The sequence below is a fragment of the Myodes glareolus genome, chromosome 10 (genome assembly GCF_982192425.1).
Source record: "Myodes glareolus chromosome 10, mMyoGla1.1, whole genome shotgun sequence".
Lineage (NCBI taxonomy): Eukaryota > Metazoa > Chordata > Mammalia > Rodentia > Cricetidae > Myodes > Myodes glareolus.
In genome coordinates, this window is record NC_142035.1 from 13,064,633 (window position 1) to 13,091,045 (window position 26,413).

General features: G+C 42.8%; 1 protein-coding gene across 3 annotated transcripts in view; it reads right to left on the bottom strand.

The window, feature by feature from the left end:
* The window catches only part of Ncoa3 (nuclear receptor coactivator 3), an 85,978-nt gene that overhangs the window by 20,964 nt on the left and 38,601 nt on the right, over positions 1 to 26,413 (bottom strand). For 2 of the 3 annotated variants that reach the window (XM_085697006.2, XM_085697005.2), the window contains exons 2-11: positions 10,403 to 10,508; positions 9,977 to 10,149; positions 9,454 to 9,554; positions 7,741 to 7,915; positions 6,282 to 6,467; positions 6,089 to 6,190; positions 3,651 to 3,791; positions 3,258 to 3,405; positions 1,820 to 2,196; positions 824 to 1,695 (exon numbers count right to left, since the gene is read on the bottom strand). In XM_085697006.2, the coding sequence (XP_085553132.1) occupies positions 824 to 1,695; positions 1,820 to 2,196; positions 3,258 to 3,405; positions 3,651 to 3,791; positions 6,089 to 6,190; positions 6,282 to 6,467; positions 7,741 to 7,915; positions 9,454 to 9,554; positions 9,977 to 10,149; positions 10,403 to 10,508 (2,381 nt within the window). Of the gene's footprint in view, positions 1 to 823; positions 1,696 to 1,819; positions 2,197 to 3,257; positions 3,406 to 3,650; positions 3,792 to 6,088; positions 6,191 to 6,281; positions 6,468 to 7,740; positions 7,916 to 9,453; positions 9,555 to 9,976; positions 10,150 to 10,402; positions 10,509 to 23,943; positions 24,025 to 26,413 lie in introns of all 3 variants that reach the window. The other variant, XM_085697007.2, reaches the window with a different exon arrangement.

Below are 26,413 nucleotides of genomic sequence, written 5' to 3' on the forward strand. Positions count from 1 at the left end.
CGTGGTATTTCACGAAGCATTCACAGGTATGCAGATGCGACGAGGAAGGCCCTAGGAAGTGCTAGTCTTTCCCCTCTCCCTAAAGGGTGCTTTCTCAAAGTCAGTGAGATGCACAATTAGAATGTGTTAATATGCATGAACTCTGACTAGAGGGAAAAACTATGCTGTTAAATCAAAACTTTCCTAATAATGTCTACCGTGTCCTTAACAACACAAGGTACCCATTCCAACATAACCACTTCCATGAAAAAACTTCAAACTTGGCCTCTCCAGACTTATTTATCAGACCAGGAAAATGGCACAGCAGGTGAAGGTGCTGGCCTTCATACCTGACTGACAACCCGAGTTCAGTCTCCAGTTCCACACTGGAAGGAGTACAGACTCCTGAAGACTGCCCTCTGACTGTCACAGGCATGCTGTGGCATGCTGCACCAACCCCTCCCCCCATACACACACACATACACACACTCACACCCATCCTATAATAAATCAAGGTTATATAATAAATGTTACTAGAGGAGACTGGAGAGATGGCTCGGTGGTTGTTAAAGAGCACTGGCTGCTCTTCCAGAGGTCCTGAGTTCAATTCCCAGCAACCACATGGTGGCTCACAACCATGTGTAATGAGATCTGGTATCCTCTCTGGCCTGAACACAGAACACTGCATACAAAATAAATAAATAAATCTTTAAAAATGAATAAATGTTATTATAATAAATGTAAGCTCAAAGTTATCCTTAAATTTAAAACTATTGGTGGTATTGCCAAATCTTGTTTAAAACACAGAGAAGAAACATGACGAAGAGCTGAGCAGGGCACCTACCTCCTCACTCGTCTCTGTCTTAATTTTGGACTCTTTGTCTTGGCTGGAGCTGGGATTGGTGGAGCTGCTGCACTGGCTCAGTTTACTGTCACCCCCATCCGTTTGGGGCTGTAGCTCTTTTGCAAGGGAGTCACTGGGGTCATCCCTGTCCAACAGGTATCTGAGAAGGGCATTATTTTCCTTCTTCTTGGGACTCAGCTGTTCCTGCCTGACAGCCCCTTCTCCACAGGAAGCAGTACTACTAGTAGTGTCTTTTCCAGTAGCTTCTGCAGTGATCTTGGCGACTTCCGCTGGTGAGTTGCCATTCTGCAACAACTTATGCAAAATCCTGTGTTTCTCTTGCAACAGAGACCCATGCACGTTGGAGGTGGAAGATACTGCTCCTGATGTCGAGGAGGACACTCCAGAGGGACTGGTGACACTAATGGAAGAGTCTTTGCAATTTGAATCCAGGGGGGAGTTGGTCAAGGAGGAATGGCCTCGGTCATCAGAAGAGCATGTCAGTAGCTGCAGCAGTTTCTTGTGGCCTTTGCTTTCCATGGGACCCCTTTGAGTCTCCGACCCCTCCCCACTGGTCTCCTTGCTTTCTTTGTCACTGGGGTGCTCCCTGTTATTTGACTGACACACTGAACTCTCCACTGGGTTCTGGTCACAGTATAAGCCTAGGGGACTCTTAGAATCCTGCCTGCTCACTTTACTTGGTTGATTTACACTCATATTGGGAGAGTTATCCAATTTGGGGCCTGGTGAAGACAGAGTAGATAAAAGAGAAGTTCCCACACCCTCACTGATGGCTTGCAAGGCACTGAGGGAGCTGCTGGAAAAGCTGTGACTCCCTGTAGTGCCAGCAGATCCCATGGGAGAGTGCACACCTGCATGTAGAGAAAATCAGGAGACAGTCAGACATGCTAAGAAAACAACTTCAAAGATCCTATGACAAAGAATGACAGTGGCGTGGGCAGAAAGCCCAAGCAAAGCAGACCCTACTGCAGATACCTGCAACAGGAGAGAACTGCTGTGAGGCCACCTTCGGGCTCCCGCGGTTACGAGGAGAAATCATGATGTTTTGCTGGTTGGGGCCGAGACCAGGACTGCCGTGAGGGGGGCTGCTCATGTTGAGCCCATAGCTGCTGTTCTGGTAGGAAGATGGTGACTGCAGGCTTTGTCCTGGGGTCAGCGAGGCTAGGCTGCTGGAAGGTCCATACCTAGCTCCGCCCATCTGCCCCGCATTGTTGGGGTCTGCCACACCATAGGTCCTGCTGCCCAGCGCCTGCATGTTCTGATTGGGAGACACGCTCATGGTGCACCCTGCTGCAGGAGGCCGGATGCCTTGTCCTACAGAATTTGGATTCGGTCTATATCCATTCTGTTCTCTGCAAAGAAACACATCAGGTTTTGACTTTTAAAACTGCAGCAATGCAGAAAGGAAAGGCAAAAGGGGAAGGGAGTGGAGGGAAGTGCTCAGGAGCACATACTAGGTGTCACTCCAGTACCAATTTGGGTGCTGATCACCACGTCAAGCCTTGCTTTTCTTCCTTTTTAATTTTATGTGCATGTGTGTCCTTTCACCATATGCATGCCGAGGGCCTGTGAAGGTCAGAAGGCATCGGGCCCTGGGAACTGGAGTTACAGATAGTTGTGAGCTGCCGTATGGATGCTATGAATCAGGTCCTCTGTAAGAGTAAGTATTCCTAATACCTGAGCAGTCCATCTTTCTAGCCCCTACTTGTCCTGTTTTTTCCAAAATCCACTTTTTATTGAGACAGGGTATCACTAAGTTACCCAGGCTGGACTTGAAATCATTAACACAGTCAGAATCTGAGATCCTGTTGCCTCAGCCTCCCATGAACCTAGGACTACAGGTCTCTATACCACCAGGCATGAGTTTGGGGATTTGTTTGGGGGTTTTATTGTTGTTGTTTATTTGAGATGCATCCCATGCAGCCTAGGGTAGCTTTGATCTCACTACTATGAAGCCAAAGGTTTCCTTAAACTTACCTTCCTGTCTTTCCCTCCCAAGTGCTGGGACTCACAGAACACCACCATACCCAGTTTCTACTGTACTAGGAATCTAACCAGGGCTTCCCGCGAGGCAGGCACTTTACCAGCTGAGCTACAGCCCTAACCCCTAGCAGTTTTAAATGAGTGAGTGACACTGAGCGGCTCTTAGAGCCGTGGTCTCTGGAGCCAGGTATCCACTATTCTCAAACACACCACCACCCTTCCCCTCATCCTCCACACCCCACACCCTAGCCTTACCTAGGAAGCAATTATTTAGTGGAAAATACTAACTTTTATATAAAAAATATAACCTTAAAGAATTTTCTAAGAATCTAAATTCACCTCACGGAATCCAACAACTTCCCTGCCTTTTCTCCCTTTGCACATCAGCAGCAAAGCGTCCTGAGGATGAGGGTGCATTTAGTGTCCTCACCTCTGGAGAAAGTGGGTTGAGACGAAGCCATGACGATCATTGGTTACAGGATTTCGGAAAAGCTTGCTTTTTGTCTGCGCACTCACAATAGTTCCATCCGCCAAGGAGAAGCGATATACTGGGGTTTCTGCGTGGCCATGGATATAAGCTATTGGGGAAAAGGACACTGTCACTGCTACCTGAGACTAGACCAATGCATACAGAAACAGGAAAGAATCGTGTTTCAAGCACAAAACTTTGTAAGTCGCGTGGACATGCACAAAAGTAAAGAACAGCTATGCTCAATCATCATTCCCCATCCCACAACCACACAGCAGGCCAAGTGCTGTGCACACAGTGACTACTTTACAGCATCATCCACCACAGCACCAAGATCGACTCAAATGCCTTTACCTTCTTGATAGTGACGCTTCTGGGACCATGAATGCCCATCATTCTGACTGAAGAATCTCTGGATACACCTTCGGATGGTATCTTCAAAGCCAGGTCTCATGGAAGATCTAAGTGAGTTTGTATCTATATTGACAACCTTTCCTATAAAAGATAAAAACAAAAGATTTCAACCCTGCCCACAAATACCTACTGCACTTAGCTCTGACTAGCACTTGTGAGATAAAGGATGAATCTCAGCCCTGCCTACTACCCTTACCACACAGCGGGAAGCTGAGGGCAGTCTACCTGTCCTGCTGTGGATGGAACCGCACACACCACCTGATTCTAGGCACAGCTCCTAGTAAGAAGCATGCCACTGTTCTTGATGCGCCTTTATAAAGTGCCACTGTTCTTGATGCGCCTTTATAAAGAACAGGTGTCGTCTTTGTAGTCAGGAAAGTCTTGGATGAAATGGATTTTTAAATGCTAGTCACTAAAGTGCTTAAAGAAATTTAATTTAGCTATTTAGAAGAGAAAGACTGTCAACTCATGGATAAAATAGAGGAGAAAACGAGAGTAAATGCTCAAGAAGGACTGATTCCAAAAAATCAAATAAAAATATATGCCCCTGGGATGTGGAGACAGCTCTGTCACTAAAGTGCCAAGAAGATCCACATTCAATTCTCAGCACCCAAAAAAAAAAAAGCTAGGTGGAATGGCACAAACTTGTAATCTCAGAGCTGAGCAGGCAGAGAAAGGAAGATGGGAGGCTGGTCAGCCTACCTAACTGCATTAGGTTCAGTGGGTCTTTAAAGATGGGAGGGGTGCTCTGGAAAGTTACTAAGAGCACTGGCTGCTCTTGCAGAGGACACAGGTTCAACTCCCAGCACACACATGGCAGTTCACAGCCATCTGTAACTCCAGCCACAGGGGATCCAACACTTTATTCTATACACTGGCAAAACACCCATAACATAAAGTAATTAAGGAACAATAACCAAGGTCTTTTAATTCAGGATTCCTAGAGCCAAAAAGCAAATCAAAGTAGGGGTTCTACATCGGAGTTTCAGGTCAGCAAGTGCTCCATTGCCTTTTTTTTTTTAAATAAATAAATAGATAAATAAATAAATAAATAAGTTTTTTAAAAAAAGTGTAAGAAAACCAAACCTCATGTTTATGACAAGAACTACTCTCCAAGCTGGAGAGATGGCGGAGAGGTTAAAAGTACTGGTTGCTCTCACAGGACATGGGCTGGGTTTCCAACACCCATATGGCAGCTTACAAACATTATAACCCCAGTTCCTAGAGATCCAGTGCCATCTTCTGGCCTCAGGGTAACCAGGCACACCATGGTGCACAGACATTCATTTAGGCAAAACACAATTGCATATAAAATAAAAATAAATTACCCTCATTATTAGAAATTTTATGTATTTTTGAAAACTTGTTTCACTATAATAAATGACTTTGAAGTTACAGGAAAATAAATATTAAATTCTCACACAAAATGCTATTTTGGGGGCAGGAGAGATGGCACACTGCCACTGATCCTGATGATATGAGTCGGATACCCAGGGCCTACATGATGGAGAACACAAACTCTTCTACATTGCCCCTGACCTCCCAGCTACATTACAGGTCATGTGCACATGCACTCTATGTGTGAGTGGATGGATGAATGGATTTTTCTTTCATGTTTTTAAGTTTTTCGTTCTCTGTGTTGTGTGTGTTGTGTGGTGTGGGTGTGTGTGTGAATGTAAGCCATGTTTGAGGCTAAAAAAAGACATTGGATTCCCTGGCGCTAGAAATACAGGCAGTTGTGATCTGCCCTACATGGCGCTGGAAAGAAATCTAAGTCCTATGGAAAAGCAGGTGAGATTAACCCCTAAGCCTTCTCTCCAGGTCCATAAATCAATGTTTTCGGAAAGTGCTATTTGGCCTGGTGGTGGTGGTAGAGCACACCTTTAGTCCCAGCACTTCGAAGGCAGAGGCAAACAGATCTCTGAGTTCGAGGTCAGCCTGGTCTGTGGAACGAGTTCCAAGACAGTTAGGGCTACACAGAGAAACCCTGTCTGGAAAAACAAAAACAAACAAACGAGGGGAGAACAGGGCGGGGAGGGGGTGTATTTGAACAAAGGGCCAGGTGACTTTATGTTGTTTTTTATTGTTTTTTTTTTAATCTTTTATTTTGGGAAATTTTAAGTGTCAACTATATTCAACTCTATTGCCAAGGTCCTTAGTGAAATTCTTTTACAGTCATTTAATAAACCCAGACTGGGCTGAAAGCTGGCTCTCAGCAGGTGAAGTGCTCACTGATGACGTACGTTCCATGCTTGCAGCACATGCATGGGAGAGGAGTTTCCTTCTGACTAGTGCATGTACTCATGTACACACAGAACCAACAGAAGTAAGATTGCTTTCTAACAGTTTCCAGGGAAGGCACCCAAGGCTGGCTTTACCTGAAAGGTCATGCCTGGTGATAAAGCTCTCAGGACTTGATGGGAATGTCCTTTCCCCCGTAGTCACTCGGCGTGCCACGCAGATCATACAGCACTGCAAGTCTACAAATGACAAAGGTAATCAGGTCGGGTTACATGCACTTTTAGATATGATTCGTCAGCAAGAAGACAGGCCAGCATTCCTGACTCTTACCTTCCCCTTCTTCCAGCATAGCTCGAGGCTGAGACAGGGCGAAGCACTGCATTGTCTCATATCTCTGGCGAGTTTCAGGACTGGCATTCATGTCTTCCAAAATATCGTGTGTTTTCATCAACATACGACAGTTAAATGTATGGCTTTTTTGTCTCTGGGTCTCGTTATTCCAAGAAACTCCATTAACTTTTAGAAAAAAATTAAAATTTGAAAATAAATTGAATTATTTTTTAGAAGCCAGGTAAAACTCAGTCAAAAATTATCAAGAATTCAAGCTATGGTTGGGGCCAGAGAGATAGCTTAGCAGTTAAGAGCATTTGTTGCTCTCTGAAGGACCCATGTTTAGTTCCCAGTACCCACATGATGGCACACAGTCATCCATAACTCCAGTTCCAAGGGATCTGATGCCCTCTTCTGACCTTGGGCATGCATATGACACACAAACATGCATGTAGGCAAAACACTCATCAGACACGCAAAATCTTTAAAAATTCAAGCTAGGGACTGGAGGGATGGCTCACTGGCTAGACTAAAGGGGTGGCTCACTGGTTATGAGCAGATGTTGCTCTTCCTGAGAGGACCAGAGTCTTGTTCCCAGGACCTGTATCAAGTGGCTCCCAAGCACCATTAACTCTGGCTCCTGGTGATCTAATGCCCTCTACTGGCCTCCAACCACACTGCAGTTACACATGGCATACATTGACATAGACATGATTTTTTAAAACTCTTTAATGCAGATGGTAAGTTGTGGTGCATGCCTTTTAATTCCAGCACTTGAGAAGCAGAGGCAGGAGGATCTCTATGAGTTCCAGGCCACCCTGGTCTACAAAGTGAATTCCAAGACAGGCAGGATTGTTACACAGAGAAACTCTGTCTTGAGAACAACAAACAAACAAAGAATCCAAGCTATAAACTGAGTGTGGTAAAGCATGCTGCTGGCCCAGCTTCTAAGAAGACTCAAACAAGCAGACTGGGGAGCAGCCTGGGTAACTCATGAGACTCTATGTAGACAACAGAAAAAGAATCCAGCTGTTTTCTCATCACACAAACTGCCATGTGGTGTCACCTACAAACTAACATTTCAGAACAACAATAAAAATGTTTGCATAAGTTCAGCCTCACCAGAAGTCCCACTGGACATCTGGGCCCCTGGGAAAACTTTTGAGTCTGCTGAGGCCATATTGAAAATGTTGCTGGTAATCACTTGTTAAGTCTCGGTTCCTGGCTTCCTAAAAAGCACATTCAAATTCTTAAGAAATAACTAAGAAAAAATTAGATGTACTTAGAAGATACACATTTATATGCAATATGTGTAGCCAGGTATGGTAGGCACACACCTATAATCCAACACATGAGAAAAAATCGGGGGATCATGAGTTCAAGGCTAGCCTGGACCACCCAGTGAGACCCTGTTTCTCTCTCCCTCTCTCTCAAACAATATACAAAACAAAGAGCGCACCTGTAGATTTGGGTAAGTGTTTAAGGAAGTCCTTCCGGTCCTGCTCATGTAAGATGCTGTAGACACTCGTATTAACCAGGTCCTCCTGCTTGTACTGAAGATACTGTGTGACATTTTCTGACACAAATACAATGTTGCCATCTCGATTGACCACAAACAGAAAACCATCCAATGCCTACAGTGGGACACGTTAATAGAGGCTATTATGAAAACTGTATCCCTGTGGCCCCAAAACAGTAAAGCCCTTCATCTCTTTCTGCAAGGGTTAGGGTTAGGTTAGGATTAGGATTACATTTAGGGCTAGGTTAGGGTTATCCTTAGGGTTAGGGTTAGGGTTGTATTTGCAAATAGAGCCTTTAAAGAGTCAGTAAGTATTAAAGTTGACCCAATTCAGTACAAGTGGTGTTCTATAAGGACAGATAACAAGACACCAGGGACACACACTCAGAGAAAAGGCCATTTTAACGCATGGAAACAAGCCAAGGAGAGAGAACTCAGGAGAAGGCAACCTGGTCACCACCCTGATCTTGGACTCCAGTTTTCAAAACTGAAGAAATCAGCTCCTGTTGCCTAACCACATGCTCTGGGCTATCCTATCACTGCAGCCCTAGCAGACCAAGACTACAGCCTTCTTGGTAAATAAAACTTCAAAGGGGAAAAACCAACACTAGCCTAATAATCAGAGTGAACTACAAACTATCACTTCTATTAACAGACTATTAGCATGATTATTCCAGAGCCTATAAAGGATTTTTTTAAAAGAGAGGGGGAAGAAAAGAAAAAAAAAGTAGAGCAGGGCATGACATAGCACACAGCTTGAACCCCAACATTCAGGAGGTAGAGGCAGGAGCTGAGGTCACCTTAGGCTATCTAGCAAGTTCAAAGACAGCCTGAGCTAACATTACACACTGTCAAAAATAAATAAAGCTTTCTGCCTGATCCCAAGTTAAATTATAGGAATTATCATACTGTCCCTGAACAAGCGTGTAAAAAGAATTTAAAATGATAAAACACAAAAGTAGTTGAGATGACTCACTGAAAGAAAGACTGGTTGTCAAGTAAACTCGCTGAAGCGCTCGCCGGCCTGAAGTAGCACTGCGCCATGGTTAATCAGCTCTTCTCAAGGCAATTACTTTAAAAACATGCACATGTTTAATGTTTGAAATTGCCTCACAAGCTGGATGCAGCTCCATCACAAGAGCATTTGCCTAGCATGCATGAGGTCCTGGGTTCCCTCCCCAGCACCATGAATAAAATTCTCCAAGAATGTACAGAGCTGAGGGCTGAGGTTGTCACTTGGTGGAAACATGCTTGCCTACTGTGGTCACCTAGCATGTGCAGTTCAATCTCAAGCATAAAAAAGAAAAAGTAAAACTGTAGTGTGCTGTGCAAACAATTATGGAAAAAGTCACAGAAGGGTCTGAACTAAAATACACCAAGTAGCACCTCTGGATGCTGGTGACCTGTGAGTTTACGAGCTACTCTTCCTCAGGAACTTCTTGTGTGCGTGCGCCACACCCCCCTCCCGTGTGTGTGTGTGTGTGTGTGTGTGTGTGTGTGTGTGTTATTTTCAGAACTATGTATTTGTGATTACTATAAGAATACTGAGCTATTTTCTCATTGCCAGCACCCCCTGCATCCACCCTGTATATATCAAATGGTAAAACAACCAAATCACAGCATGCTCTGGACAGCTACAATCTTCACACCTACCTGTAGTAAAAGTGGTCCTAAGGAGTCTTTATCAATGACCGCCTGTCCTGTAGAAGACACATCAGCTTTCTGAACATCATCATCACTGGAAATAGTTTTTCCTGAAGACACAGAAGGAAGCATCGCAGTGAGCAGCACTTACTTCAATGTATGCACGCACAGTGTGGAGTAGGAAGCATGTAACACATATACATGTACACATACATGCAGATCACTCAGTGTATGTATGTATGTAAGAGAATAACACAACATTATCCAGCTTCATGGTTCCCCATGAAGGCAAAAGGCACTCAGCTCCCTTTCTGCTTAAGGTGCCAGTCTTTAGGCCCGGCTCCCCTCCCACCAGCATGTGGCATGCTGAGGATCACTGGTCTTCTGTCACTTCTCTGGTAATTGTTTCTAAAAGGTAAAGTTGGTCACTCCAGGGGCTTTGGGGGTGATTCTTGCTTAGCATGAGCGAGGCTCTATTCAATCCCCGTGACCCAACATGTGGGAAGGAGGTGTTTCCTGACTTTGTTATTACCTTGCTCTTTTATCTGACGTATCTGTCTCACTGTTTCCTTTAAAATCGCACATTTATCTGGCTTGACGTTGAAATTGTCAATATCACTAAGATTTGCAGATATCAGCTCAGCCAGTTCTTCTATGTATTTGCTCTCCTGCTCCCGTCTCCACTTTTCACCACTGTAGGCAAGACTGGAAGAGAAAGAAAAGCCACAGCTCACATCTCTCAAGAAAGCTTCAAGTAGAATCTGCCCATAGAATGTCATTAGTTCCATGTGGAAACAAACAAAATTCAGCCAACAACAACTGTCAGAATGTAACGGGACAAAAGCATACACTGCAGAAATTCCTGAAGCTTCATTCAACGCTACCTTTGATTAGTCACTGGCCTTGACAAAAATCAACCCCAGTTCCTCCATCTAAAAAATGGAGACAAATCACCTACCCCTGTCCTGGAGCATCACAAGGCAATTTGCGTTTTCGAGACTCAGTGGCCAGTGGATCCAAGGAGCTTTCACCTAAGCCACTCATCTTGAACACAGATCCAGCAACTAAGAAAGAAGAGGTAACAAGATAAGCACTAAAACATGCATTTCCTATGCGAGTGTCATATGACAGAATGGCTGCATGCTGTGGTCCGAAGGCCTTTTTCAGTGTACGTGTTATGGATGAATGTGCTCACACAAGCTCAGAGCTTAGCTGCACTGTAACCATGCTGGGCCTGGTGATGCAAGCCTGTATCCAGCACTCAGAAGGCTGAGACAAGGGTTCTAGGCAAGTCTAGTGTGATGGCTTATAAAAAAAAAAATGGTCCCCAAAGGGAGTAGCACTATTAGGGGGTGTGGTTTTGTTGGAGCAGGTATGGCCTTGCTGGGAGTAGTATGGCACTGTGGAGGCAGGCTTTGAGGTCTCATATATGCTCAAGCCACACCTCATGTTTCAGGCCATGTCTGGTTGTCTGCCGGTTAAGATGTAGGACTCTCAGCTACTTCTCCAGCACCACGCCTATCTGCACACCACCAAGATGATAATGGATTAAACCCTGAAAATATAAACTACCCCAATTAAATGATTTTCCTTCTTAAGAGTTGCTATGATTATGGTGTCTCTTCACAGCAATAGAAACCCAAACTAAGACACCTGAGACGAGTCTGAACCACAGAGTAAAACCCTGTGTCAACATACATATCACAAGATAAATTATATCTAATAAGAGACTATCAAAACTTCAATCTAGATAAAATTCTAAATTTCATTTATATCCAAGTTGAAGAGATAAAATCTTATCCTGCGGTTTGGTAAGAACTCTTCAAACTGAGCAGCAGTGGTATACATCTTTAATCCCCGTACTCAGAAGGCAGAGGCAGGTAGATCTCTGTGAGTTTGAGGCCAGCTTGGTCTACAGAGCTAGTTCCAGGACAGCCAGAGCTACACATAAAAACTCTTTCTCAAAAAAACAAAAAACAACAACAACAAAAACCTCCTCAAGTGGTGACTCCAGACTAGACTAGTCAGAATTTTTTTAATATTTATTTTTCTTTTCTGTGCAAAATAAAAAAAATTGACTTTCCCTGCATGTATATACATGCACCATGTGTGTGCAGCGCCCACTGAGGTGAAAAAGGATGTCAGTCTCCTGGAGCTGGAGCGAAGGTGGAGTGGGTGTGCTGGAAACAGGACCCGTGGCCTCTGTCCGAGCAGCCAGTGCCCCTAACCACTGACTCACCCTCCAGTCCACAGGCTCTCTTTCTAGCTAGCGCTTCTGTCCAAGGAGTCATTTCTCTAATATTCATCACCTAATACTCTTCTTCTGTTAAGTTCAAATAGGCCTAGCCTATATAATAAACATTACTGTAAAACTCCTGTGCATTCTACTTAAAGTCTTACATGGCGAAGGCTGCCATAAACTACACAGCAACAATTTTTTATATACTGACTGGTAGAAAAAATAATACATCTTGATTAAGTTTCAAACACTAAGATGATAAACACAGGGTATTTCCTTTTGAGCTTATACTGTGGGGTTCTATTAAGCCGCATTTACCAAGCTCTCATATGCAATAAACTCTTGCATGAACACGACAATCACTGGCCTAAAGAATTCTAAGACTCTAATGTTAAATCGCATCTAGCATTTCAACCAGCCAGCCTACAGGACGTATGTCCACTAGGTGGCATAATACTACCAGAAAGCCCAATTAAAAGAAAACCCACACGTGATCAAACTTAAAATATGTAGGTCATGTTTGTTTTGAGACAGGGCCTTGTCTGTGTAATTGCTGCTAGTCCTGAGCGCCTGGCCCTGCCTCTACCCCACACTTGGGACGACAACTATGAGTCCTCCCATCAGGTTTCAGACTACATCATCATGAAGACGGGCACACTAGAGAGAAACAGCAAAGTCTGGTTCTGTTAAGGACGGAACTACGGCAAGTCTAGCTGCGTTACTGTCTGGCTTCACGTGTGCTTCATCTAAAGAACATTTTTAAACTAAGCAGCAAACTATGCACTAAGCACTAATATATCTGTTTTCACTTAATTATCCCAAATTCTGTGAAGTGTTTTCTCGCCCTGGTATTAAACACGGCTGAAGCTGCATCCCTGAGTGGAGAACTGGAAGACGTGCTAGTCACACTAGGCCCGACTTTGCTGTGAAATACAAACCGGTACATAGCACGTGATGGGGAATTCATAAATGCCACAAATAGCAAAAAAGCAGTTTTGAATGCCTTCCCATGCTGTCAAAACCTAATCTAGGTCTGCGTTACTCAAATGGATCATCTGTGACAAAATTCACACTAAACAAGAATCTGAAAGAGACTACAAAGACGGATTCAAACACCACCCGCATCTCTAGCGGTCACAGCCAACCTTGGCACCCGCTGAAGCACATGCATCCACCAAGTACACAGCAGGAAATGAACATCAGTGGAGCCATGCCAATTTAATGTAGCTGAACACAAGGACTAGAGTACGGTTTTGGTATATTGTTTAACATTAGCCAACTTCCTTTTCTGTTATCTCAAGATTCAGACAAGGGACAAGGCTTGTAAACTAGCCAGAAGCACAAGGGCACAGACACAAAGACCAACAGGAATAGGGTGAGGGCTCAGGGGGTATAAGCGCTTGCCTCTGTTCCTAGCAACCGGAGATCATGGCAGGGACACACACGTTGTCTTCTACATTCCATTCATACACTGAGGCAAGTGTGCACTTGCAGGCAAACAAATGTTTTTTTCTTTTTTTTTTAAAAAAAAAAGGTAAAATGAAATATATCAATAATATAAGCGTTCTAAATGAGCAAATTATTTTGGGGCCTAAGAAAAACTATACCATGCCAAAATGAGAGGGAATGGGTTACTCAATGATAAGCTAGCATTTTCCTGTGTTAGAGGCATAGGGGAGGGGATGACACAGAACAGGATAGCACTGAACTTCTCACATATATTCATGACAACCCTCCCCCATACAATTAATTTTGGTTTTGCAGATAGGGAAGTGGTTAAATAGCTTGCCACTAGCATCACAACTAGATCCTGAATGGAAGAGCTATAACTAACCAACAAAAGGCATCAAATGTTTCTTATCCCATTTACCCCATTTTATTTCCCCACAATCACCAAAATAAACCATTTATGCCGTAAATCACACTGCCCCCAACCAGGTAACAGAAAGTTGCTCAGCAAATCAGTAAGATCATAAATACTTCAGTTTAGGGGCATGAGGTAGGTATCTAGAGAGTAAGGGATTACCTCCACAGCGATTATGCCTCACCCCCTACCCACTACTCCCCAAGACACAGCTAAACTGTACTCTGGCCTAATACTACCCTTACTTTCATGTGAGATATGGAGTGGCTAAAACAGCAAGAAAATCAGAGGTGAGAAGAGCAAAACTCTCTAAAATACCCTCCAAGTGTCTGTTCTTGGTGTGCTATGATGAGTAGACACTGCGGCCAAGAATTGGCAATCTCAGCTGTGACTCAACTTCCCCCGGCCTGTGTGCCAGGGTTATACAAGGTATGATTAAGTATACTAATTATGAGTCTTTGTAGTGCCCCTTTAGAATCACAGAAAGTTAGGACAACTGTTAAACAACAGCTGTGGGTTTGAAGAACTGTTTAGAACTTATGCAGAACCTGGAACTGCTTGTTCTAAATGGAGGTGGGAGGGTGGGGAAGGCACCTGGAAAGAATTTACAAGACATCAAGAAAATTCACACATAAAGGTTTTGCCTAAAATACAAGTCCCAAATGGATGTTCCTATTCAGTTCAATTTAGTGGCTTGTCACCACCAATTAATCTAAAAACTTAATCCTACAATATCAAATTCAAAGGTTTTTACAAGTGATGGTGGCTCACACCTTTAATCCCAGCACTTGGAAGGAAGAGGTAGATGGACCTCTGGAGTTCCAGGATAGTCATAGCTACACAGAGAAACCTGCCTGAGAAACAGAAAGGAGAGGATGAGGAGGAAGAAGGTGACCAACTCCCCAGGGCATGTGCACATGCACATACTAAATCCAATAAAACTTAAAATGAAACTCCTTGTCAGGTATGTACTGGAACCCCAGTACTTGAAAAACAGAGAAGCATCTGAAAGGTAATCTTGACTTCCAGCGCAGTTTGAGTCTATCCTAGGCAGCACCACAAACCCTGCCTCAACACAACAAGTATGAAAGCTAATTCTACTGGCAGTGACAAATAACTACCAGGCATATAAACATAAATTATATTAGGTACTACAGTATGTCTTGCTGGAACTCAGTGACTGATGTGATTCAACAGAGGAATGGCTGAGGACATGTACACACACCAACACACTCACTTGCACATCACGTGTGTGGATTTCCCTCTTAAGATAGTAGGGGGTGGGGGGAAGGGTGTGTGGAAGGAGTGGAGGGGAGTGGGAGGAGGGGAGGAAGTGGGAATTTGGATTGACTTTTTTTTAACGGAATAAAATAAAATAATAATAATAAAAAGGTAATGCCAGTTTTCAGAGCTTCAGCTATGTCTGTCTCTTAAAATAATCTTTGTCTCCAAGAGATGCATTTCCAGACGGCATGTTCTGGTTTCCTGCAGCTGACAGTCAGACCCTAATCCCACCAAGGACCTTCCATGCTGCACTGAAATGCATGACCTGACTTCACTACTACACAGTTTTTCTATTATTATTTTGTGGTGCCAAGCACTGGGTCATGAAGCTGACATTTCAAATATAGATATATTTACTTTCAAATAGAAAGTAAATGTATAATTTCATTATACAGTCTATTAAAATCTACATTCTTCATGTCAATCATTAATCAAAAGTCCTTCAGTAATGAAAGGTACTCATGGTATTCATGGTCAAGTTCAACATTATGGCTTCAGGTGAAAGCTCAAAGTTTATCGTGGCAATAGCATCAGATTTTGCCCCTACAGTCCTTCTCTGCCAATCCCACATGGCAGTGCACAACTCCAGTTCCAGAGGATCTGACACCCTCTTCTGACCTCTGCATGCGCCATGCATGCACATGATGCACAAAGATCAAGCGCAGGCAAACACCCACAAAGCAAAAATTAATAAATTTTTTTAAGTGTTTCAGGCTGAACAGATGGCTCAGTCAGTAAAATGTTTGCCTGAACTCAATACCCCAATCCACTTAAAAGCCAGGGGCAGTGGTGGGCATTTGTAATCCCTCTATGTGCAGGGGAGGAAGGAAATGGGAAATGGACAGGAGTGTGTGTGTGCTTACATGTGCACACGTGTACATGTATATACACACACACACACACACACACACACACACACACACACACGATAGAGCGAGATAGACACCAAGGGTTCACTGGCCAAACAGCTTAGCCTAAAAGGCCTATGTAAGACTCACTCTCAAAAATCAAAGCTGGGGGAAAGGGCTGCAGTGGCAGTGGGATGGCAGAGATGCCACCAAGCCTGTTGTTTTGAGCTCCATCTCCAGAACTCAGGTTTGGTGTCCCCACCCAATATAAAGATTGTAGGTGACAATTTCTCTTTTTTTAATAATTTATTTTTTATTTTATATGTATTGGTGTTTTGCCTGTGTGTATGCCTGTGCAGGGTGCCTGTGCAGGGGTGTTAAATCTTGGAGTTACAGACAGTTGTGAGCTGCCGTGTTGGTGCTGGGAATTGAACCCAGGACCTCTGGAAGAGCAGTCAGTGCTCTCAACCTCTGAGTCATCTCTCCAGTCCCATAGGTAACAATTTCAAAAAGTATTTTAAAACTGAATTAAGATGGCCAAGAAATTCAAGACTATAAGACATTTAATATATATAATTACTATATATAAATATATATAATATATTATTATATATAATAAAATCTTCTACTTAAGCTAGAAATAAATGTTCAGTATTAATGAGAAAAGAACTGATGTCCAGGGAGGGCTGCACACACATGTGCGCACACACAGAAATAGAGGATGTGAAAGTAATTACAAATTTTCATAAATTACAAAGAGTAAGAAAAGACAGTCACATCACTCATGGTCTGAGTACCACATACAGTAAAACTCAAAATAGATCTGGTTAGCATGGAGTATTGTCTGAAGCCGAAGCCTAACAGGTAAGGCTGAGTCCCACGCTAAGCAGAGCACACACACACACACACACACCCCAAATCACTGATTTATCAAACAAACTAAAACAAAGAAGATAACTTCAGATCTATCTCAGGGTTGGCCTCAAAATAGCAGGATCATAGCAAATTTACATCTCTGAATTTTGTCTTTTTTTGGGGGGGTGGGGAGGAATTCTCTATGTAGCCCTGGCTGTCCTGGAACTCAATCTCTGCAGTCTAGGCTGGCCCCTGAGTGCTGGGATGAAAGGCATGCACCACCACCAGAGGCTCAACTGCATTGTCTAAAAATGGCAGCCCACCATTTTTACAAGGTTAAAGTGATTAAAAATCTTATTTCCAAAAGCAAAAATTAACTCATTGTTTAGCAGATGCAAGCTGTTGCAAATTAGCATCCCAATGATACTGCCACCTATGAGTGTTGTTTTAAGAAACACGCAGGGCAGTGGTGGTGCATGCCTTTAATCCCAGCACTCCAGGCAGAGGCAGGCAGATCTGTGAGTTCAAAGCCAGCCTCGTCTACAGAGAGAGTTCCAAAATAACCAGGACTGTTGAAAAAACCAAGCCAGCCTGATCTACAGAGAGAGTTCCAGAAAAACCAGGACTGTTGGAGAAACTCTGTCTTAAAAAATCTCAAAAAACAGATCTTTGAAGCCAGAATACACATGACTTTAATCCCAGCACCCGGGACATAGAGGCAGGTGGATCTCTGTGAGTTCTAGGCCTGCCTGGTCTACAGAGACAGAGTCCAGCAAGGGCCATCAAGTGATATCCTGTCTCAAAACACAAAACAAAAATAAAACTCACATTAAGACTCATAGTCAGTTTCTTTTATTTTAAATGTGTATGGGTGTTTTATCTTCACGTGGATGCAGCACTGCCCAAGGAGGAGGGACTGTAGTTACAGCTGGTGAGTCACCATAAATGCACTGGAATTGAACCCAGATCCTTGGGAGGAGTTCCTAGTGCTCTAGACTACTGAGTCATCTCTCCAGGCCCTCATAGTTGATTCTTTTTTATTGAAAGGAAGGAAGGAAGCAAGCTAGCTAAGCATGGTGGTGCAAGCTCAGCACTGAGGAGGCAGAGGCAGGTGGATCTTTGTGAGTTCAAGGTCAGCCTGGTCTATACAGTGAGTAGAAGACAGACAGGGCTAAATAGAGAGATTCTGACTAAAAAAGAAAAAAGTAATTGAAATAATTTTTTTTTAAAAAATCAGAGCAAAGATACTGGCAACTTAACCTGACTAAACCATAAGTGTCTTTCGCTATACAGTATCCTTTTAAGATGATTTCGTTATTAATACCAAGAGACTAGGGATTCTTACATTTCTTCCTAAAACAACTTATCAAAAACCCAAATAAAAACTCAAATATGCAAAAATAATTAATCTTTGCTTCTTAGATCCTAGGAAGGAAGGTAAAGTCTGCAGAGTCGTGTCTAGAAATACAAAGACAGTAGAACTACATCTGTATGGGGTCACTGTGTCTTCTGCAGTCTGAGCATGCTCTTGCAGCAAGCCAGTGTGATCTGCACACGGATGAGACTGGGACTCTGATGGGTCCTGGTACCTGAGGCCTGTGCCAATCACAGAAAGCACTTCTTTCCTTGACGAGTTTACCAACACACAATGGACTCTGTGCTTAAAACCCCTTTTAGCTATCACCACAATCAGATTTTAAAAAGCTAAGCAACAAAATTAAAAATTATTTCAATTCTACTCATGTCATCTTTCAGAACACCTTCCCACAGTTATCTGCAGGGCTTTATTCCTCTAATTCCCTCTTCTACATTCTGGTCACATTTCAGAGTATGGAAATTAAAGAAGGGCTGGCTCACAGGTGACATTGCAAGACCACCTTGTGAAGATCCTATATTTTTACTCTAACGGTTTTAAAGCTGGACCACACAGAAGCTCTCACAGAAATGAATCAAACATCGTGCACTACTCACTTTCGGATGCTTGTGTACTCACAATGTATTTAATACACAAAACCCACTAAAATGTTTAGTTTCTCGAATTAATGATAAGTAATGTATTTTATTTGAAGCTTAGAAACATATGTTAAGCATGTGCGCACATGAAAAGCTTTAAAGTTGCTTGAAAATGTGAAAGCAAATAAGATTTGTTAGCCTTGCTCAATGTCAGCTGCCATGCACTCCAGTCTGATACATACTATTTCACAAAGCAAAGACCTAGAAGAGGCAATTTGGAATCCACCAGCTGCATGCACTGATTACATACAGCAAATTCTACCCACGGTCAGACGTGTAGGTTTTCAATATCAGCTTCTAAATAGCTCTGTACCTTTGTTTTGCCTTTTGAGACAGGGTCTGTGTACCACTGACTAGCCTGGAGCTTGCTATGTAGACCAGACGAGCCTCATAGAAAGCTACTTGCCTTTACCACCTGAGTGTGGGATTAACAGAGTGTTCAGCCACACCCAGACTAACGTTCTTTTGAAAACAGATTTAGAAATGAAAAATGCTAGGAAAATAATTACAAGTGTGGCCCCTACAAGCAACAACCACTTATAAGACTATTTTTATTAGTTCATTCTGCAAATTGTTAGGCTGGGATTTAGACCAATTACATTTCCTAATTTTCAAAATTAGGTACTAAAAGAGGTATATTATCACTGACCTGAAGGCTTATTTGCATTTTTGTATGTTTTGTGTGTGTGTGTTGAACTCAAGAGCCCCATGAATACATGCAGGCAAGCACTCTATCATCTAGGCTACAATCCATGTCTTTGATCTATTTGTGTGTGTGTGTGTGTTTGTCTATGTTAAATAAAACTATTTCATAAACAAAAACAAAAATTTTATCCAATTCTACAGGTTAAAAAAAAAAAAAAAACAGTGACTGTATTAACCAAAGATGAGCTCAGGGCTGAAGAGATGTCCAGTGCTTAAAAACATATGTTCTCTTGCCAAGGACCTGGGTTCATCTTCCAGCACCCACATGGTAGCTCACATTCATCTGTAAGCCCAGTTCCGGGGGAGCCAACAGACCACACATGTGGCATACATACATACATGTAGGCAAAACATTCATAATCATAAAATAAGTAAGCCTTAAAAAAGATAAATTTGCATGACAAGAGTGGTGCCACACTGAATACACAGATAAAAACATGGAGTTTAGGAACAATCTGGGCTATTATAGAAAGATCCTATATCAAAAAAATACATATATGCAAATGAATTCTAAAGTATTCATTACACATTCCGAGTGTCATACTTATAGGAAACTACTTCAACTGCAGGTCTGACTTCAGTAATGGAAAATTCCTGTCAAGAGTAGTTTGTTTAAAGCATCTTGTTCAGTATGTGATCTCTGTTCAGTAAGCCATGGCAGTGCACACTTATACTCCCAGCACTTGGGAAACTCAGGCAGAAAGACTGTTCAAGAGGTCAGTCTGAACCACAGACAAGTACCAGATTAGCCAGGGTATCAGAGCCAAAACTGCATCTCAAAAAACTTAAAGATAGTTATAATAAAGTAAGCTGCTATTGTTAAATTTATTTGGGGGGAATGGGTTGGTGTACATGCCAGTGCGTGCCATGGCACAACACAGCACCCACTTCGTTAAGGCAGTGTCTTCTGCTTCTACATCTAGCTCCCCCTGGAGCTTCAGGGGGCTTCTCCTGTCCCCACCTCTCATCTCAGCCTATGAGTTCTGAATTACAGATGGAGGCCACTGCGCCTGGCTTTTCAGGCGCAATGTAATGTAATGTAATGTAATGTAATGTAATGGAAATGACACTCAGGATAGGTTATCAGGTTCATGCAGTTACCCGTCACCTGAGCCATCTTCTTGGCCCAAAAGCTACATCATATTCAAAATATTGAATATATAAATTCTAATAAAGCTATGCCAAAAAAGATACAATGTAACAAAATTTAATTATGCAGAATACAATCTTATAAACCATGATTAAATTTTAAAAGGAAGTATATTCGGTCAATTTATTATTATTGTTGTTGTTGTTGTTATTTAGTGTTTAAAGCTAAACAAGGAGTTGGAGAGGTGGCTTAGCAGTGGCTGCTCTTGCAGAGAACCTATGTTCGATTCCTAGAACCCACATGATAGCTCACAATTATCTGTAACTCCAGATCCATGAGTTCTGATGCCCTCTTCTGAACTCTGCAGGCACTAGATGCATGTGGTGCATAGATATACAAGCAGGCAAACACCCAAACACGTTAAATAAATCAGAGCATACAACATACAAAATAATGCTCATTAGTGTCTTAAATTTTAAAACAGTTCATCTAACATGGTGCAGATACATACATACTATTCATTACTCCCGTCTCATCCTACAGAACAGTGAGCTAGAAGGAAAAAGAGCTGTAAGAGAGAGAGAACAAACTCACTACAGCTAGTGAAGTTCAGTACCACATCAACACAACACAGGAAAAGAACTGGACGCCTGAGTCACAATATCAGGAATTTCACTCTTCCTCACAGACTGCCCTCTGTGAGGAAGAGTAAACAAGCCACTTAATGCCAGTCAGTAACTACTATTAGAACCGGCTGGGTTGTCTTTGTTCTGGTTTTCTTTTTAAGAGAGATAAAAAATATGAGGGCGGGGGCGGAAGGTTGTAGAGGGGAATAGATATGACCAAAGGGGAAAAAAAATATATAGTCTGTTTTAAACAAAAAAAAAAAAAAACTTTCTTGGGGCTCGGCAGTGGTTGTGCACACCTTTAACCCCAGCACTCAGGAGGCAAAGGCAGGCGGAGCTCTGAGTTTAAGGCGAGCCTGGTCTACATGACAAGTTCCAGGACAGCCAGGGCTACATAGAAAAAATCTGTCTCAAAAAAATTTAAAAAAAAAAAAAAAAAAAACTTTTGCTAGCTTGGAGGAGAGGCCCAAGAGCCCCAGTAATAATCCTAACCACACCTACTAAAACTTCATTCTACCACCTTAGCAGGTCATCAATAGCAAACCAAAGACTGTACTCTCATTTGTTTAGGTTCAGAGTGGGAGGTGTTTAGGTCTGGCTTTTGTACATAAGGTCTGTAGTTCCAGGCTGTCCTGGAACTCACCATGAAACTGCCCGGGCTCAGTCTCCTGATGCTGGGGTTATAGGCATATGCTAAATCACGAATGATCCAGTATTAACTTACCCCCACAAATATCTCCTTTAAAAGGGAATATTAGCATTCAGCACTGTGCTGTGCACAAGAACAGTGCTCAAAGGGTTATAGGAAGAGCATCATTGAGTTCAAGGCCAGCCTGGGCTACAGAGTGAGGACCCATACAGAGAGAATGTTACTCTCACTAGCAATCTTGTACTTTAATGAGTAGGGAGAAACATTAAGTAAATAAGAGTCTCTACATGAAGAACCAGATCTGTCAACCACAAAAACTTAGAGTTGGAAAGAACCTGAGAGCTGTAAAGTGTACAAATTGATCATTATGAGAACTTATGAAAGACCACAGTCCTGTCCCACTAGCTTCTCTACTACTAACTGGCCATCTGTGCTTCCTGGCTTTATGCTGAGAGTCACTGTCTCTAGGCAGGCAACTGGCAAGATTAATGATCCATACACCCCAAAAGAAAATAAGACTGAAAACAGTCAGTTAAGCTGTTTGGCTTTAAGGCAGCATCCTTTCTAAGTTTCCATAACTAGGGCCTGTATTTAATAAGTTAGCATATAATCAAAGCAATGTTTCTCAAATTAAAATGAAGGACAGGGATAAATACAGTCTAGTAGTCATTCCTCTGCCAGTGATATTTTGTTCACATTGATTCACTATAACCAGGAGAACTTTTAATGGTGTTTGTTTGTTTGTTTGTTTGTTTGAGACAGGATTTCTCTGTAGTTTTTAAGCCTATCTCTTTTTAGACCAGGCTGGCCTCGAACTCACAGAGATCTGCCTGTCTCTGCCTCCCGAGTGCTGGGATTAAAGACATGTGCCACCACTGCCCAGGCCTTTTAATGATATTTTGCATGGAGAAAGGGAACATAATGTATGTGTAGGTAAAGGACAACTTGGGGACATCTCCCCCAACATACGGGTCTCAGATTAAACTCAAGTTGTCAGGCTTGGCAGCAGGTGCCTTTACCAGTTGAGCCATCTCACCAACCCATCAGGAGAACTTTTAGAATGAGAATTTTAGTTAAGTGTTACAGAAAAAGACAACCAAAATCTACTCCATCTACACTATGCTTCTCCATCCACTACATTGAGAGGGTTCATCTTGACTGGGAGCTTGATTGGATTGAGCCACCAGTGCTCAATCAATGGTTTTCATGAGCACAGCAAGCACACTTCTGGGTGCATCTGTGAACTCTCTTGCAGAGCTGGCAAGTGAACAGTGAAGGACAGGGTAAAGGACTGTCCTGACTGTAGGTGGCACCATCCAATAGGCCAAAGAATCATACAGAATGAAAGCGAGGAGGGCGCCTACAAGCTGTGGATTAATTCTTAAGTATAAACAATACAAAAGGAAACAGGATGGGTGCCTAACTAATCGGGGTTAGACTAGCGGCTGAACACGCGGAGCTTGGAGCATGCTCAGCAGGTGGCTGGAAGCTGAGCAGTCCCCAGGCACTGTCTCTTTTTCTCTGTAAACAGGAAAAGGAACATAAGAAAATCTTGCATCAAAATTACAAACGCATAGAAACAGCAGATAAGGAAGCAGCAAGGGGACACAGCAAGTGAGAAATTGCCGCTCCAAGTTACAGCTCTTGACCTAGAGAAGGCTAAACTTAGAAACAGAAAGTGAGACAAAAGGACAGGAAAATAGCAAACTAGATAAAACCTGTTTAGTAACGTGTCCAAGGAGGGTGGGATTCAAATACCCAGATTTCAGGACTAACTAAGCAAGAACTGGCAGGATAATACACACTTAACTTAGCTGGGCAAAGTGAACTGCTTTCTAAGCGATCCAGCAGCTTTTTGATTTTTATTTTACTATTATGATGTAATATTAAAGGTTAAGAACGGGGCTATGTCATTTGTCTGCACAAGTGATCTGGGGGAAATAGCAAACATGGGTGGTAGCTGATTCCAATTTGCTTTTTAGACAGGGTTCACCTTGTAGCCCTGGCTGGCCTGCCTCTGCAGGGACTAAAAAAAAGTATGTACCACCACCCACTCCAGGCAGATTCCAATTTTACCCAAAAACCTTAAAATATTCACAAGAGAGGCAGGCAGGGCTGCTTTGCCTCCTGCCCCCCCCCGCCCGAGTAATTTTGTCTGTATACTATAGACAAACATAGACCAGTGTGTGGCTCAACCAAGTCCACTTGCTGAACCATCATCAAAAAAAGCACATTAAGCACAAAGCAAAAGGCAAAGCCTTCAGGCAGTTCAAGTAAAAAAGAAAATTACAGCAATCAAGTCAAGGAAAGTGCATGAATTACCTACCTGGCAGCCCAGTCAGTGAGGTTCGGGTAGGAGCTTATTTTTACCGATCTCTGAGTCTGTTGTTCAGCAAATCTTTTGATCCTAAGGGCAAAAAGGGTGTGTATATGAATTTTATTGTCTTTTCTTCAAATTAAGCATTATTATTATTATTATTATTATTATTATTATTATTATTATTACTATTATTCCCAACTCTCCCTTCAGCATGATGGCTCCTCTGGGAATCAGCACAGATGCCTTTTTGATCATATCAATACTTGCAATTTTTAGCTGGGCAGTAGTGGCACACACCTTTAATCCCAACACTTAGGAGGCAGAGGCAGGCAGATCTCTGAGTTTGAGGCCAGCCTGGTCTACAAGAGCTAGTTTCAGGACAGGCTTCAAAGCTACAAAGAAACCTTGTCTTGAAAAAAAAAAAACTTGCAGTTTTTATTTTAAAAAAAGTTAAGCACAGCATTCACAATGTGATCATCATAGATGATTAGCAGGGTTTCTGCTATGCACCAGCACCTACACCAATGCCCATGAGAAAGGATCAATCTGACCTCAAACCATTTCCTACAGTCACTTAATGCTTTATAAATATGTATAGTCCTAGGCAAGGCAACCTGAAAAATACAATGAAAGTAACAGCCTTGGTTTCCCAAAACAGCCTTGGGGGGGGGGGCAGCCAGGTGGTGGTGGTACACACCTTTAATTCTAGCACTTGGCAGGCAGAGGCAGGCAGATCTCTGTAAGCTCGAGGCCAGCTGATGAGTTAGTTCCAGGACAGGTTTCAGAGCTATAAAGAAACCCTGTCTCGAAAATGAGAGAGAGAGAGAGAGAGAGAGAGAGAGAGAGAGAGAGAGAGAGAGAGAGAGAGAATGAATAGAGCCAGCCTCCTTCAAAAATTTACCCTCTCATTTTGTCTACACTCTCCTCCCCAAAACACTCCAGGGAAGGGGGATAGGATGCGGCAGGCTGGCTACTAACTACCCCACACCAGAAGATGGAGTCCTGCCCTTAGATGCAATGGAGTCTGTAGAGGGGGGCACTTTGATGGGGAAAGGGTATAAAATCACCTTCTCCCCTTGTTCTATGAGGGAGGGGTGGCCAGTATTAGTCCCAGCCTGGGGCTCCCCGTAGTGGCATTTCAATTTTATTTTAATAAATAAAGCTGGGCTGAAATTCAGAGAGTAAAACAGCCACACTGGTCAGCCTTACAGACCAGGTCATAATAACACATACCTTTAATCCCTGCAGCCTCACTAGTTTGCCATAGAAACTGGCAGTGCATGCCTTTAGTCCCAGCGGTGGTGCATGTCTTTAATCCCAGAACTAGAGAGAACTATAAAACAGAGAAGTTCTCAATCTCAGTCTCCCTCTGAGATTCCTGGAGGCAGGATCACCATTTCAGACTGAGATCGAGGTAAGAGCCAGCGGCTAGCTGCTTTGCTTTTCGAACCTTCCAGTTGAACCCCAATATCTCTCTCTGATTCTTTATTAATCATGCTTCATTTGACGCCCAATGTGTGGCAACCCCTCTGGCTCCTTATTTGCAGTTACTTGAATAAAAAAAGGGGGGGGAGGAAAGAAGGAAGGGACGGAGGGAGGAAAAAAGAAAAGGAAGGAGAGGAGGAAGAAAGGAAAGAAAAGGAGAAAGAAAAAGAAATTACAGGAGGCTGGAGAGATGCTCAGTGGTTAAGGGCATACACTTACTCTTGCAGAGAACCTGCGTTGGTTTTCCAATACCCTTGTCAGGTTACTCACAGCCACTTATAACTCCTGATCTCTGGCCTCAGGGAGCACTATGCTCATGTTCGGATACACACATAATCAAAAATAATAAAAATAAATACTATTAAAAAAAGAAATCATAGTGCCACCATTAACTGGGGAGGAGCAAAAGCAGGCACAAACAGGCACTAAAGTTTCTGAAACAAAAATGATGTCCATGAAATTGGCATTTGATGAGCATCAAACAGGCAGAGACAAAAAAAGGGTGGGAGCTATTAGCATCACAAAATGAGTAATCCTGAAGCGCTATTAAGATGGGAAATTAAGACAAATCCAAAACTGTTCATCTCTGTCAACAATAACTAGTGAAACAGGCAATCTCTGCAAAGATTACCCAGATTTATTAAACGTCTTGCTAATTCTTCATAGTAAATGACAAAAGTACAACCACATACGTCTGCAGTCCCAGAGTTGGAAAGGCAAAGACAGGTAGACGGCTAGTTCCAGACCAGCCTGGGCTACACAGCCAAATCCTCTCTCAAAAACAGAGTTGAGGACAAAGTTCACTGTGAGGGCTTGCCAGTGTGCACAAAGCCCAGATCCAACCCCAAGACCACCACACCCCAAAAGGCAAAGATGATAAAAACACATTTTAAAGGATGTCTTTATTATGTGTGTGTGCATGCACGCACGCACGCATCCCTATACCCCATGACAGAAATACGGATGTTAGAGGACAACTTTCAAAAATCTG